The sequence below is a fragment of the Ornithorhynchus anatinus genome, chromosome 8 (genome assembly GCF_004115215.2).
Source record: "Ornithorhynchus anatinus isolate Pmale09 chromosome 8, mOrnAna1.pri.v4, whole genome shotgun sequence".
NCBI lineage: Eukaryota > Metazoa > Chordata > Mammalia > Monotremata > Ornithorhynchidae > Ornithorhynchus > Ornithorhynchus anatinus.
In genome coordinates, this window is record NC_041735.1 from 22,876,566 (window position 1) to 22,892,258 (window position 15,693).

The following is a 15,693-nucleotide window of genomic DNA, read 5'->3' on the forward strand; positions in this document are numbered from 1 at the left end:
GAAGAGCGAAATTAGGGAGATAAGCGAGAGGAGAAAGGGAAAGAGGGAAAGGGAAAGTTGAGGGAGGGATGGGGGAGATAGAGAGAGGAGAGAAAAGAGGGGAGAAGGAGAAAGGAGAGAGGGGAGGGGGAGCGGAGAAAAGGGTGGAGGGGAGAGAGGGAAGAGAGGCGGAGAGAGAGGAGACCACCACAGAAGGGCAGAAGGGCGTACTAGGTTCTCCAAAGACCTAAAAAGAAACAAGGATGTAGATGGGCAGATGGGGAGGGGGAAACCAGGGGCCGAGACCCACCAGAAGGAGAGGGTGTAGTCTCCCACGAAGGTCTCGCTCTCGCGCACCAGGAAGGAGCCGTCGGGGGCGCCGGTCTCGATGCAGTACTCGGTGAGCAGCCGCTCGGCGATGTGCCGGCCATCCCGTCCCGCGCCCAGCTTCCCGTGGAACCACTTTTCGGCCGAGTGCAGCTCCGTGCTGTTGCTTGCCTGTGGGATGTCCTCCGATCGACGCCATTCTGTGCCCGTCTCCCTGCTCCTCGGGGGAGCCCACCCCCACGGCCAGCCCACCCCTCTCCACAACAGATTGAGACTCCTCGCCATTGGCTTTCAGGCCCACAATCAGCTCACCCGCTCCTACCTCACCTTGCTCCTCTCCCACTACAACCCCGTAGACAAGCCTCGCTCCCCTAACACCAACCTTCTCACTCTCCCCTTTTTCAAAAAAGCATTTATTAAGCTCTTATTGTGTGCCAAGCACTGTTCTAAATGCTGGAGTAGTTACAAGTTAATCAGGTCAGACATGGCCCCTGCCCAGCATGGGCCTCAAAATCTAAGTAGGGAGGACACGTATTCAACTCCACCTCACCATCGACCCCTTGTCCACATCCTCCCTCCGGCCTGGAACCTCCCTCGCCCTTCATATATGACAAACCAGTAACTAGCACTCTCTCCATCTTCAAAGCCCTACTACAATTCCACCTCTTCCTAGAGGCTTTTCTGGATACATCTCATTTCTCACTTTGGCCCTTCTCTGTACTTCAGCACTTGGTTACTCACCCCTCCCAACCCTCTTTGGCACTCAGTGCCGACCTTTAAACTCGACTGCTTTCTTCTAGGCCTAATTTGTTTTAGTATCTGTCTCCCCTGCTACAGGGTAAGCTACTCAAGGGCCGCAAACATGTCTACTTCAGCCTACTCTCCCATGGGCTTAGTACAGTGCTCCAAACAGAGATGGTGCTCAAGAAATACTGCTGCTCGATTGGCTGCCCTCTCTAAAGGGCAGCCTCCCCTTGAAGAGCCAGCCACATCAGCTGGTAGGGCTCAGGCATAGAGCGGGCTGCTCTGCTGAGGGCAACCTGCCACCTCATCTGTGGGGCTGGACTCCGCTGGAGGGCTGAGGGGGAAGGGGCGGTAGCAGAACCAAAGCGTACCAGAACGTCTCCCCTCCTACCACTCCTCCATTAGCTGCCCTTTCCTCTACAGAAGAGAGAAATTCAAACTGGCCACCACACCGGTGCAGCACCAGATGAAGCAGGAGAGGTGGCAGGCGGCTGAGACCGCAGGCCCATGTCAGTGCCACCAGGCCCCCTCAGACACTGCGAGTGCGCAGCTGCCATTTTGAGGAGGCCTATTTTGGGCACCGTCTTCATCGTGTCTCAAGGGTGGCCATGTTGGCTCTCAGGACAACAGGCTCACGCGCCCCTGAGCTAATGCGGCCTGGAGAGAAGAAAATGCTTCAGAGAAGGCCACTCAGAGGAGGTGGGATTTCAGGAGGGATTTGAAAATGAGATGAGCCACGGTCTGGTGGATCTGGAGGGGCACGGAGCTCCAGGCAGGGTTGAGAGCATGAGCAGGAGATTAGGAGCAGGAGAGGTGACAGTGAAATACAGAGAGGTTTTCTTGGGAGGAGCAACGTGGCCTAGTGGCTAGAGCACGGGCCCGGGAGTCAGAATGGTCTGGGTTCTAATCTCAGCTCCACCACTTGCCTGCTGTGTGACCTTGGGCCAGTCACTTCACTTTTCTGGGCCTCAGTTATCTCATCTGTAAAATGGGGATTAAGACTGTGAGTCCCATGTGGGACATGGACTGGGACCAATCTAATAATAATAATAATGTTGGTATTTGTTAAGCACTTACTATGTGCCGAGCACTGTTCTAAGCGCTGGGGTAGACATAGGGGAATCAGGTTGTCCCACGTGGGGCTCACAGTCTTAATCCCCATTTTACAGATGAGGGAACTGAGGCACCGAGAAGTTAAGTGACTTGCCCAAAGTCACACAGCTGGCAAGTGGCAGAGCCAGGGTTCGAACCCATGACCTCTGACTCCAAAGTCCGTGCTCTTTCCAGTGAGCCACGCTGCTTCTCAGTGAGCCACGCTGCTTCTCAATCTGAAGATCTTGTATCTATCCCAGCACTTAGAACAGTGCTTGGCACATAATAAGCACTTAACAAGTACCATTATTATTATTATTATTAATAATAAATACAATTGATTGAACAAAATGCCATTAAAACAAAAGAAGTGTGGGGTGCAGGTTGGGGAATAGGGTATGAAGAGGACCGATAAGGAAGGAGGAGGGAGCTTGAAGCCAATGGCCAGAAAATTTCACTTAACTGAGAGAGAAATTGGTAGCCATTGGGGATTTCTGAGGAAGAGATGATTCGGACAAGCTGCAGAATGCAATCCAGTCTGAACCTCACAGCACCCACGTACCTATCTTCAAATTAATTCTCTATATCCATATCTGTCTCCCCCTCTAAGCTGTAAACTCTTTGTGGGCAGGAAATGTGTCTACCGACTGTTATACTGTACTCTCCCAAGTGCTTAGAAGAGTGGTCTGAACACAGCAAGCACTCAATTACTACCATAGATTGATTGTTTGGTTGAGGTCCCTGAGAGAGTTGGTGTAGAGCAAGAAAAGGACCAGATACACTGGGCTTGAAAATTCAGCTGGAGGATGTGGGGTTAGACAAGAGAGGCTTTCTAAAGATCTGGGGCACTGGTTGTAGTAATAGAGTATTTATTAATCAGTTAATTCTATTTATTGAGCGTTTACTCTGTGCGGGACACTGTACCAAGAGCTGGAGAGAGTACACTGTAATAATACAACAGACACATTCCCTGCCCACAACGAGCTTACAGTCAGGAGGGGGAGACAGACATTAATATAAATAAAATTACAGATATGAAATGCTTTGGGGCTGGGAGAGGATATGAATAAAGGTAGCAAGTCAAGGTGACACAGAAGGGGGAGGAAAAGGAGGACTTAGACAGGAAAGGCCTCTTGTAGGAGATGTGCCTTTAATAAGGGTTTGAAGGTGGGGAATAATTGTCTATTACGCACTGTATTGCCAAGCACTGTATTGAGCACCGGGAGAGAGCACACAGGTGGAAATTCAACACGGTCCCTGTTCCTCGAGGGGCTCACTGAAGGTCAGCGAGCCGAGGAAGTGGGGAAATCACCTCCAGACCTCCGGGGCTTAGGACCAGCCCACTCTGGGTTAGGTAACCCCTCGAGGTCTGGTCTAATTCCATCCTTCCTAGCAGGGTGCTGAGGACCCGCGATCGTTTCCTCTTCCCCGTGTCGGGACCCGTGCCTGGGTCGGAAGATGGCTATGGGGGGAATTGGGCCAGGGAGTCCCCTGCCCCTCTCCTCACCTCCTTCTGTTCCTCCTCATCCTCATTCCCCTGGTCATTGGTGGTCTCCTCTGAGTAGTAGATCTTGCTGCTGGTCAGGACAAAGTAGTGGGGGTACCATTCCTGGAGGGAGAATCAAGAGGGGCCGGGTCAGCCTAAGGCATGTGATATTCCCCCTCTTTCTCCCCTCTTCCTTCCTCCTCCTCTCCTCTCCACCCATCCTTCAATAGCAGCCAGGAGCACGGAGCACCGTGAGCCTAAGGCCCAGACCCTACAGATCGGGTCAGACACATCTGCCGCCTGGCTGGACAGCCAGGGCCAGAGAAAACTCCCGATTCTCCCGGCTCTCGTCCCCAGGACCCGCCATCCGATCCTTAAATCCCGGCATGGGAGACCCCTAGTCCAAGGAGCCTGAGCTGGGCAAGTGGGAGCAGCATCTGCGAGACGGAGGAGAGAGTCTGCTGCCTTTCAACACCCAGCTGGGGCACTCCAGACACTGGGTGTCCTGCCCGCCCCTCCTCCAGCCCCCACTGTGCTGGCAGGATTAGGCCAGGGGTCCTACGGTAGGCGAAGGGTGGGAAAGGGGAACAACTAAGGTGACCCCCTCCCCTAGAGACATCCCACTGCTTCTGCCGGTGCTCAGGGCTTAGACCTAAGAGACTTCCACTCCAGTTTCTCCACTGCATTCCTGTACCTTGTGCTGGCCTGACAGGCAGTGACCTTCCCTCCCAACCCTAGGATGGGAAGGGAAGCCACACTGTGGCACTGCACCTCTACACTGGAGGCTCCCTGTCCGGAGGGAACATGTTTACCAACTCTATTGTATTCTCCCATGCTCACTGTGGGCAGGGAACGTCTGTTCATTGTTCCACTGTACTCTCCCCAGAGCTTAGTACAGTGCTCTGCACACGGTAAGCTCTCAATAAATGCCACTGACCACCTGACTGGGTGGGGCAGCTGTTCATGAGGCTCCAGTTTGGCTAAGAGCCCCTTCGCCAAACACCCGCCCAGCCCAGCTCCTTCCCACAGGGGGTCCAGCCCTCCCAGGACCCCAAAAGGGGACATCGCCCACCCCACCTCCCCACCCCGCCACCATCCCGGACACCTCGCTGGGGCCGGGCAGGGCCGGAGCCTCACGTGGTTGATGGGGTCCTCCAGGTAGAGAATTCCGTTCTTGATGGAGTTGCTGATGTCATTTTCCGAGTACATAGCTGACGTTGGCACCTCCTCGTAGGCGCTGCCCTCTGCCAGCTTCTTGTGCTGTACCACAGCCCGGCGGCCGGTCAGTGCCACCCCCGGCCCGGCCCGCTCTCTGTCCGCTTGCCTTCCACCTACCTACCACTGACCATCTGCCCGCCCCCATCCACCTGTTTGCCCTCCATACACTCTCCACCTATGCACTGACCATCTGCCCTCCGCTCACTCTCCTCATGCCCTCCACTGCCCACCTGCCCTCCCTCCATCCTCCCACTGCCCTCCATCTGCTCCCCACCTGCCCACTGACCGCCTGCCTACCCTACATCCACCCCCTACGCTCTGTCCACTCTCCACCTGCCCACTGACCATTTACCTGCCCTTCACCCACCCGTCTGCCCTCCAACCTCTCTCCACCTGCCCTCTGAACACTCTCCATTTGCCCATTGACCGTCTGTCGGCCCTCCATTCTCCCAAATGACCTCCACACCCCCAGCTCTGGTTCTCGGAGCCACCTGCCGCTCCCCAGCAGCCCCCTGACTTCCCCCAGCACCTTAATGAGAATCTTCCTCTTGAGCTGATTGGGGGCCGGCAGCCCGTCAGCCGAGACGTCCACCGGCTTGGTGAGCAGCATGTCCCCGAACACCTTCTTGAAGTAGTGAGCCATGTTCCGCTGCTGGGCGATGCTACAGTGGTCCTCGATCGACAGGATCACGGGATACCTGCGGGGGCCGGTTGGCGGGTGGTCAGCCAGCCAAGGGGGCCCGCAGACCCGGGTCGGGAGAGGAGGGGACAGGCATTGGCTGTAGGCCCTGAGCCAATCACTTCGCCGTCACCCGCCTCACTCTGCCCACCCATAAAATGGGGCTAAAAAACAGCAGCTCACGAGGCAGTTCACCTATCCCTTGCCTTAGGAGGCAGCAATAGCACCCAAACTGCCCGAGCCATGGAAGAAGGGGCACCGATCTGACACCTCCCCCTCGGCAACAACCAGCCCCCAAAAAAGAGCCAAGAGGGGTTCAGTGTCCTTTGGGTAGGCTCCTTGGGACCACGGGGAAACGAGAGGAGAGCTGAGAGGCAACGGCAGACACTCCCAACACGGGACTCTGGGAGGGCCCAGGCCCCACCTCTGGCATCTCCTCAGAAATGGCTGCCCGCTGGAGCCCGGGGCAAAGAGGAGCTCCTCATCCCTGTCTCCTCATTATTACTGCTGCCTCCTCCTCCTCCACACCCCACCCCGTCTCCTCTTTGTCATTACTGCCTCCTCGTCTTCCTCTTCTACATCACATCCCACCCTGTCTCCACATGGTCCAGCTCTGGAGAATTTTGTTTCACAACTTAAGTGAACACAACCCCCTGGCTCGGGGCCAGGCGGTGCTCTTCCCCCAGGTGAGGACTCCGAGGAACAGAGGATGGGTGACCTGGACAAGTACACAGAGCTGGGACCAGGGGCCAAGAGAGCTGGCAGTCTGTCCCCATCGGGCAGCAGGGGAGTGGTCTCATTTCCCCTCTCCTATTCTCCTGTCTCCCACCGGGCCCCTGACGTCTCCCTTCCTGGCTGCGTCCCACCCCCTTCTCCACTGAACAGGGAAACTGAGGCAGAGGGAGGCAATTCCCCTCCCCTTCTAGCCCCCATGGGCTGGTGGCTGGGGCCCTGTGGGCTCGGGGAGGTGGCAGAGGGCTAGCCAAGGGCTCGCTGCTCACTCCGAGGTCACGAAGGCGTGCTCCTTGATGGTGTGCAGGACGTCAGAGAACTTGATCTTGGTGGTCAGCGTGTGCCCGTGGTAGATGACCGGCATGCCGTCCGGCCCGTCCCAGCAGTCCACTGAAAGGCAGTGACTTTCAGCAACCCTTGTGGGTCGTGACGGTGCTCCAGGAGGGAGAGGGGATCCTGCGGGGGTCTTCCAGGTCTCTGAGGGGTCTGGGAAATGGGGCTTTCCCCATGGCGGGTCACAGAGGGGAGGAACCTGGACCAGGGGGCCGGCATCTTGGGCTGACGCCCCTTGGGGACCCTGGTGCTTGGGTGGTGGGCCGGACTGCCATGACAATGGTGGGCTGGAGAAAGGGAGGGGCCTGCTGTCATCCAAAACACACGCATTTGCCACCCTCACCCCTCAATCCCCACCCAGGGCAGGAGCCAAACCCACCCACTTGGACTCACCGCATGAGGGCTTTGGCGGTCTCAGAGTAGGCAGGGGCGGGAACATGCCCCTGGGAACGGACACCCCTCCTCCCCTGCCCCCCTGGGGGCTCGAGCCCCTCACTCACGCTCGATGCAGCGGCAGCCCATGCGCAGGCAGCGGGCATAGGCTTCTAGCGACGACTCACTGGAGAACTGGTCGCCCGTTAGGTACCTGGGAGATGAGGCCAGGGCCACTCAGAGGCCACCCATGGCCTGTCTGCTCATCCATCCAGTCCCACTCCACCGCGGCTTCGAGAGCAGTCCCCAACCTACCCCCCAGCTCTTTCCACCCACTGCACCACGGTTCATTCTCCTCGCGCCTCCCAAAAAGGCCTCGCTCGTGACTCTCCCATCTCCATCCTCTCACTCCTGCTCTTTCCCAGGCCTGACCGCCTCCCTCCCTCCCAGCTAAGAGCCCAACTCCTCCAGGAAGTCTTCCCTGACCAATTCCATCCACCCAAGCCGGGGAAGGCCGTAACATCCACTCTAAGCCGTCGGACGCTTCCTGCTCCCCTCACGTACAAGAACAGTCAACTGTGTAATCAGCAGAGTGGAAGGAAGTTCCCTGAGGGAAGGAGAAATCTCTCTTCTCTGATTTGGACTTCCCAAGCACTCAGTATACCACTGCCTCCAGCGGGAGGTCAGTAGATCCTACTGCTCCTATTACTCTTCCATACTAACATTCATGCTACTCTCTGGTAACACCCATTCTCTCCTGCTCCAATTATTTATTCGTAATTCTCATCTGTCTCCCCACATTGGACTGTCTTCCCATATCAGAGCCCACCTATAATAATAATGATAATATTGATAATAATAATGATAATAATAATCGTGGTACTTTTTAAGCACTTATTATGTGCTAGGCAATGTACTAAGTGTGGGGTAGATACAAGGTAATCAGGTTGGACACAGTCCCTGCCCCACGTGGAGTTCACAATCTTAATCCTCATTAAACAGATGAGGTAACTGAGGCACGTGAAGTGAAGTGACTTCCCCGAGATCACACAGCAGACAAGTGGCAGAGCTGGGATTAGAACCCTAGTCCTTCTGAATCCCCGGCCTGGGCTCCAGCCACTAGGGCAAGGAATGGGTGTTTTGCTTCTGCAGTAGGGCCCAGTACAAGCTTTGCACACAGTAGTGCTCACTACATGCCACTGCTGACTGATGGGTTGCCCATCCCAGAAGCTGCAGGTTAAAGAGATCTCGCCAAGGGAGGCCCCAAGCCAGATGCGGGGGCCACCAGCCAAACAGCTGCTGGGTCGGGCCATCCCGGGCAAGGTGCATTGACCCAATGAGAATGGGAACACCGGCCTCTCCTCAGGACCTATAGGAGAGATGGGGGTGAACCAAGAGCAGACAAAGGAATCAGAAACAATGCTGAAAATGCTAAATATTCACATAGAGAGCTTTAAGTTACACAAGCTTCGCTTGGGGGAGCCTAGGGGTAGTTGGGGGATATCTCTAGGTCCTTACGTATTGTGTGATGAGGAGATCCAGTACTGTGACAGGGGATTGTTCATACTTTCTGGGCACACAGCGTCGAGTTGGGCGTTCCAAACGCTGTTTTCTTTGGAGAACAGGAAGGTGAGAAACTTCCCAAAGTGTGTGGAGAGATGGGAAAGAGAAAAGAGGGAATAAAATGGAATCATACTGAACCTGGACTCGGGGGTGGGGAGGAGGTTCCACTTTCCTCCAGTTCGTCCGGAGGAAGCTGTCTTGGCTGCAGGTCCTTCCCAGATGGCCCCCCACTGCCACCCTCTCTCGGACGGGCCGGGTCAGGCCAGTGCCCGGAGCTCTGGAGGAGCTGTCGTGCCAGGCTGTTCCCTGAACAGGTCGTGCCAGCGAGTTTAGAAATACACTGGACTGCTAATTTTCATGGGGGAGGCCAAAAACAGGTTGGGAACAGGCCAGGAAGGAGCTGAGGATAGGCCGGAATAGGGCTGTATCCTTGGAGCAGGTCTCTGACGGCGGAGAGCAGGAAGCATAATTTCCAGAGAGGGTGTGAGATTAATTCCCAGCCACCTTCCAGCTGCAAATGCATTCTGGACATTGAGACCATGTAGCCAAAACCTCAGGACCCAGAGACCTGAGGGCACCTTTAGACCAAGGTAATCAGGTTGGACACAGTTCCTGTCACACATGGGGGCTCACAATCTTAATCCCTATTTTACAAATGAGATAACTGAGGTACAGAAGTGACTTGTCCAAGGTCACAAACAGACAAGCAGTGGAGCCAGGATTAGAATCCTGGTCCTTCTGACTCCCAGGTCCGGGCTCTGTCCACTAGGCCATGCAGCTTCTCAATTATACGGCTGCCCTCAGACGGAGCCCTGTCCAGACCCTGACATACTACATGCAGGACAAACCCGTGGCCCCATGGTCTGGGTGCCTGCTTGGCTGATCTGGCCTGGCCTGGCCTGGTTGTTCCAGGGATGGTAATTCTGGACGGACCTGGGGCTAAAGGAGCTGGCAGGGGACAGTCTCCCTGGAGTGGGAGGGCTGGGGGGAGCCACTCTGACCCCCCGCTGCAGGAGGCCGGATGAGCTCTGCTTTTGGGGTAGGCCCCCCGGACCCCCCTTTCCCAGCACCAGCCGGCTCTGACTCCAATGGGAAGATGGGCTGTGGGACTCTGCTCGGCCCGGGTAAGGGATCACACTGGGCTGCCTGGACTGAGTTGGCTTCCCACACACAATCCTGAGTCAGAATGGGTCGTGCCCAGCCTGGCGGCGTGGATGCGGAGCAGGGCTCCGGCCCAACAAGCGGCTCAGGGACCGTGGAGCCGTGTGCCGGAGCCGGATGGGTGGGCCGACCCTACGGGGCGCCTGGCTCACCTCGTCCAGCGAGAAGTACGGCTCCTCGATCTCCCGCAGGGGGTCCCGGAGGAAGCTGAGCATGAACTCCTGCACCAGGCTCCTGTCCGAGGCCCAGGGCTCCTACCAGCGGTCCCGGCGGGGGGAGAGAACGATGGCCCGTGAGCTCACGGGGCCACCAAGGACCGGCTCAGGCAGGCATTTTCCCAATTGGAACTGATGGGCAGAATGAGTCTGGCCCTCCCAGAGCTCCATCCCCGAGGCTGGCTCCCCTCCCTCCCTCCCCCTTCGCTCCCTCCACCCTGGTCCAGTTCCGGGTGATCCCCCCCTCCCTAGAAGACCCAGGCTACTCTTCCTCCTTAGGCCCCCTCAAGAGAGGTGCCCCCTGGCCCATGGGGAACTCACCTTCTGGTGTTCCTCGAGGAACTGCTGGAACTCTGGGAGCGACAACTTACAGAGCTCGGGATGCTCCCCAGTCCTGGGCAGAGGAAGCCAGGAGGCAGGGCTCAGAGGGTGAGGCGGAAGGAACCTCTTCCCAGGGTCACGGGTCATTGCCATGCATGCCAACTCCAGCTCTGACACCCACTGTCTCCTCCCCCAGCGGCCCGGCCCGCCTCTGCTCCGGGCCTGGGAGAAGGCAGGGGGGCCCATGGCTTTGCAGAAGACATCCGAGTCAGTGCCTGGGTCAGCGCCCTGGCCTGGAGAAGAGGGTCGGTTGCCCAGGAGGACCTGATGGCTCCCTGGGAGATGGAGGGGCAGGAGGAGAGGAGGAGGAGGGCAGAAGGGAGAAAAGGCATCCCACGCCCCCCACAAAAAAACTCAGCCTACAACCCACCCCAGCAGCAAAAAACAAGCCCATATGTTGCTACCTGATGATTTTGGCTTCGATGAGAGGGTGCTCAATCTGAAGGGGAAATCGAGACAGGTGAGGTTGTGAGTGACCGACGGCCGAGTGATGACCGAGAGCCGGTGGGGAGTGACCGATGGGGTAGGGGCGGGAAGAGGACGGTGCGCACGGGTGCTCATCCCCCTACTCACGGTGGGCCCCTCGGCGTCTCTTACCGCTTTCTGAGCGCTGTACATCAGGGTGCGGTACAGCTGAGCAAACTGTCCGTAGGTGATGTCCCCATTGCGTTGCTCCAGGTCCTGGGGAAACACCCACAACCCGGGCTTACCCCCACCCCAGGCGTATGCAGCCCCTCCTCCTCTCATCTGGGACCACCAGGAAACCGGACTCCCAGAATAATCATCCCCTTCCCCGCCCTGATCTCAGCGCCCTCTATTCACGTTCTTGGGAGGGAGCAGGGGCCCGGTTTCCTCGTTTGGAACTGGGGCTCAGAGAGGGTGAGTGACTTGCCCAAGCTCACCCAGCGGGGGCAGTGGCAAACTGGAGACAGAGGTCAGGAACGGTGCTCTTCTGACAGCATCGGGCTGCCACCCACCATTCCGTGCCTTGGTCAGGCAAATTTGTTGAGCGCTTACTTTGTGGGGAGCACTGTATTAAGCACTTGGGAGCACACAATATAAGAATACCCAGACATACTCCCTGTCCACAATGAGCTTAGTGTTTAGAGGACTGAAAGGGCACACAGGGCTTACAGTCTAGAGCTTACAGGAATGTGTCTGTTTATTGATCCCCAACCGCTTAATACAGTGCTCTGCACAGAGTAAGAGCTCAATATATACAATTGAATGAATGAATGAGGGCTCTTGGGACAGCTGGGCAGCACAGCACTGACACCAGACCCCTCCTCTCTATTCTGAACTCTGGGACCCTCACAGAAGAACCCACTGGAGCCAGCTAGGGGAGGGCACCCGAGCAAGCAAACCAGCTACCCTCTCCAACCTCAGTAGGTAGAGGCAGGGAGATAGACTGTAAGCCTCCTGTAGATGGTAAGCTCGTTGAAGGCAGGGATCGTATCTACTATTATATTGTATTCAGTCATTCATTAAATTATATTTATTGAGCACTCACTGCATGCAAAGCACTGTACTAAGCACTGGGGAGAATACGATATGACAATAAACAGACACATTGCCTACCCACAGAGCTTACAGTCTAGAGGTGGAGACAAACATTAATATAAATAAATTGTACTCACACAAGTGCTCGGTGTGGTGCTCGGCACACTTTAAACGCTCAATAAATACTAATGATTGTTTTATTGGGGGTATCCCTCTGTGTGGGGAATCCCACTATGCCAGTCCAGCTCCCCAAGAGCTCTTGGCAGGGACTGAAGAGGTGACCAGGAACCCACGCCGGACCACAGGGGCACTGGGCAGAGGGGCTGAGGGCTGGCTTACCGTCAGCCGCTCCCTCAGGAACCGCATGTTAGGGACACGGTAGTTGACCTGGGACAGCATGTTTTTCAAGTCCTTAGCGGAAATCCTAAGGAGGAAAGCAAACTGCTACTACACTGAGCCAAACATTTATCCTCTCCCCGACCTTGACTACTTCATTGCCTCCTTGCTCCCCTCCCAACCTCCTGTCTCGCCAGACTCCGGGCCATATTTCACTCTGCTGCCCGGATCATTTTTCTAAAAAAACATTCAGTTCGTGTTTTCCCACTCCTAAGAACCTCCATGGCTCCCCATCGACCTCGGCATCAAATGGAAACTCCTCACCAATGGCTTTAAAGCCCTCAAATCACTTTACCCCCTGCCACCTTACCTCACTTATTTCCTACTCCAACCCAGCCTGCTCACATTGTTCCTCTACCACCAACCTACTCACTGTACCTCGATCGACTCCCTCCCGCTTAATATCTGACAGAACATTGCTCTCTCCACCTTCAAAACCCTTTCAAAAAAAAAATAATCACATTTACTTTAAGCAGCCTACCCTCTGCACCCACTATAAACTTGGCTGTGTACCTATAAGCACTTTGATATTCACTCCAGCTCCACAGCACCTGTGTATATAATCCTATACTCTATTTCCCCTAACCCTAGCCCTTCCTGGTTCTCTGCCCTCAATGCTCCCCAGGAGCACCCCGCTGCTCTCCCCTCCCCCGAGAGTCCCTCACACTCTGGGAGTCTCTCACACTCCTCGGGAACCCCTGCTGTTCTCCCCCAAACACCCCTGGGAGCTCCTGCTGTTTCCCCTTCCCCAAAAGCCTCTGTTGCTTCCTCCATCCCTAGAGGAGCTCCGGGTACCAGCAGAGCTTTGGAGCTGGGGAGGATCCGACTTACTCCCAAGACCAAAAACACCCCGGTTTCATGACGCCAGCCTCTCCAACCTCGTTGCCCCCAAGGGCACACAGGAATGGGGGTGAGGGTGTGACACTCCCGGAAGGAGCAGAAGGAACATCAATCTGAGCAGATCAACCACCCTCCTGGCTCCCCGGGGCATGGGGGGAGCGGTCGGGAAGGGTGCGCCCTATGAGCGGGTTGTAGCAGGGCAGGGCTGATAAGGAAACTAACCCGAAATGATCAGATCATCATTTCCAGCTAAAAAGAAGAACGCAGCAAGTTTGTCTACTTTGGGGGCAGGGAGGAGATGACGGAGGAGGGGTGGGAGGAGAAGACAAAAATCGGAAAGGCTGGGGTGAGAGTACTTTCGGATGGCACATTAGCAAGGAGGGAGGGGCCAGTGCAGCCTGGCAGGTATGCCCCCACCCCTCCCTGTCCAAGTGAAAATAATAACAACAACAAATTATGGTACTTGTTAAGTGCTTACTTTGTGCAGGGCACTGTACTAAATGTCGTGGCAGAGACAAGGAAATCGGGTTTGACACAGTCCCTGTCCCTCATGGGGCTCACAGTCTCAATCCCCATTTGACAGATGAGGTAACTGAGGCCCAGAGAAGTGAAGTGACTTGTCCAAGGTCACCCAACAGACAAGTAGAGGAGATAGACTTAGAACCCATGACCTACTGACTTCCAGGATCGGGCTCTCTCCCCTGGGCCATGCTGCTTCTAAAAGGGCTGGGAGCTGAAACCCACCTCCCATGAGAGCACCCCCAATGGTGCCCAATTGTGGAGGGGTTGGGGGGAAACACGTGGGCAAGGAGTCATGTCTACCATGCCCTGTGGTGGTCAGGAGACAACACTTCAGCAATTTCAGCAATCCCCAAGTGATCAACAGGGTACAAGGAAGGGGATTGGTGGGGAGTTGCCCATCCTGCCCTACTTCTAAAGGCCTTTTGCTGAGAAGAGGTCAGAGACAGGAGAGCTGAGAGGCAATCCTTCCCCCCCATCAGTCATTTCCCTTTCTTACGTTTACCAACGTGCCTGGTTAGGAAGTCCTACCCTTTATCTACCCTAAATCTCCCACATTGCAACTTGTACCCAATTCTGCCTTAATAATAATGATTGATAATAACTGTGGTATTTGTTAAGCACTTACTACGTGTCAAGCAATGTATTAAGTGCTGGGGTAGATATAAGATAATCAGGTCAGATACAGTCCTTGGCCCACATAGGGCTCACAGTCTAAGCAGGAGGGAGAACTAGCATTGAATCCCTATTTTACAGATGATTACAGATGAGGAAACTGAGGCAGAGAGCAGTAACTCCTTTTTTAGTGGTGTTCATTAAGTGCTTATTATATGTCGACTACTGTTTTAAAGCTCAGGGGTGGATATGATTTAATCAGGTTGAACACAATCCCTGTCCCAGATGATTCTCACAGCCTAAGTAGGAGTGAGAATAGGTACTTCATCCCCATTATACAGTTGAAGAAACTGAGGTACAGAGAAGTTAAAATCACACAGCAGGCATGTGGCAGAGTGGGGATCGGAACCCAGGTCCCCTGCCCTCGACAGGTCCTCTGTCACTAGCCCCACATATTCGGTCTCTCCTCGGCCTTACCTTTACAGGTGGCCTAACTAGTTCCTTCTGACTTTTCTCCTTCCTATTTTCCACCTCCTTGGGCCCTTTAATGGCTTAAAACTGGATACTTTCCCAGATCTTGCTAATTCTACTATTTTAGCCTCCTCACTGGTCTCCCTGCCTCCAGCCTCTTCCTTCTCCAGGTCATACTTCACTGCTGCCCAGATCATTTTTCTAAAACGTTGTTCTGTGCCCATTTCCCCCATTTCTCAAACTCCTCCAGCGGCTGTCTGTACCTCTCCACAACAATTAGAAACCCTGAAAACTGGTTTTAAGGTGTCTCATCAGATTTCTCCCTCCTACTTTTCCAGACTCTTCTCCCATCACACCTCAGCTCACGCTTTTTATTTCTTTTGCATTCAACTTCTTCCTCTGCTTGCCTCTCAGCTCACCTGTCTCTAACCTCTTCTTTCCCTTCCCTGAAACCCCGTCTCCCTTCAAATCCACCAGGTCCAGCTCTCCCCATTTTCAGGGCCCTTCTGACACCCCACCTCCTCCAGGAAGTACAATTTGGAGCCATTTCTGCACTTGGGCACTCAAATCCACCCTTCATAAACACTACGATTACTACTACTTCAGTATGTCCACTTTTCAGTCTGTCCATTTTCTTTTTCCTCCTATCTTTTTGCATCCATCTCCCCCTGCTTGACTGTAAGCCTTTGAGGGCAAGGATCATGTGGACTATGAAGCAGCATGGGAGTCAGAGGATCTGGCTTCTAATCCCAGATCTGTCACATGCCTGCTGTGTGACCTTGGGCAGGTCTTTTAAACTTCTCTGTGCCTCGGTTTCCTCATCTGCAAAATGAGGATGAAACTCTACTCCTTCCTACTCATATGAGATCGGGACTGTGTCCCACTGATAATCTTGTATCTACCGCAGCACTTAATACACCATCATCAATGGTACTGAGTGTTTACTGTGTTCAGAGCACTGTGAAAGCCACCTGGGAGAATACAACAGAGTTAGTAGACACCTTCTCTCCCCATAAATGAGTTTACAGTGCTCGGCACAGAGTAAGTGCTTTAGAAATAGCATTAAAAAA

At 54.8% G+C, this 15,693-nt stretch overlaps 1 protein-coding gene across 4 annotated transcripts in view; it reads right to left on the reverse strand.

The window, feature by feature from the left end:
- PLCG1 (phospholipase C gamma 1) overlaps window positions 1-15,693 on the reverse strand; it is an 82,491-nt gene that overhangs the window by 16,271 nt on the left and 50,527 nt on the right. For all 4 annotated transcript variants that reach the window (XM_029071023.2, XM_029071022.2, XM_029071019.2 and 1 more), the window contains exons 6-17: window positions 12,122-12,206; window positions 10,880-10,963; window positions 10,687-10,721; window positions 10,223-10,295; window positions 9,839-9,940; window positions 8,481-8,599; window positions 7,091-7,176; window positions 6,527-6,647; window positions 5,376-5,544; window positions 4,766-4,888; window positions 3,650-3,751; window positions 290-477 (exon numbers count right to left, since the gene is read on the reverse strand). In XM_029071023.2, coding sequence (XP_028926856.1) covers window positions 290-477; window positions 3,650-3,751; window positions 4,766-4,888; window positions 5,376-5,544; window positions 6,527-6,647; window positions 7,091-7,176; window positions 8,481-8,599; window positions 9,839-9,940; window positions 10,223-10,295; window positions 10,687-10,721; window positions 10,880-10,963; window positions 12,122-12,206 — 1,287 coding nt within the window. The remainder of the gene's footprint in view (window positions 1-289; window positions 478-3,649; window positions 3,752-4,765; window positions 4,889-5,375; window positions 5,545-6,526; window positions 6,648-7,090; window positions 7,177-8,480; window positions 8,600-9,838; window positions 9,941-10,222; window positions 10,296-10,686; window positions 10,722-10,879; window positions 10,964-12,121; window positions 12,207-15,693) is intronic.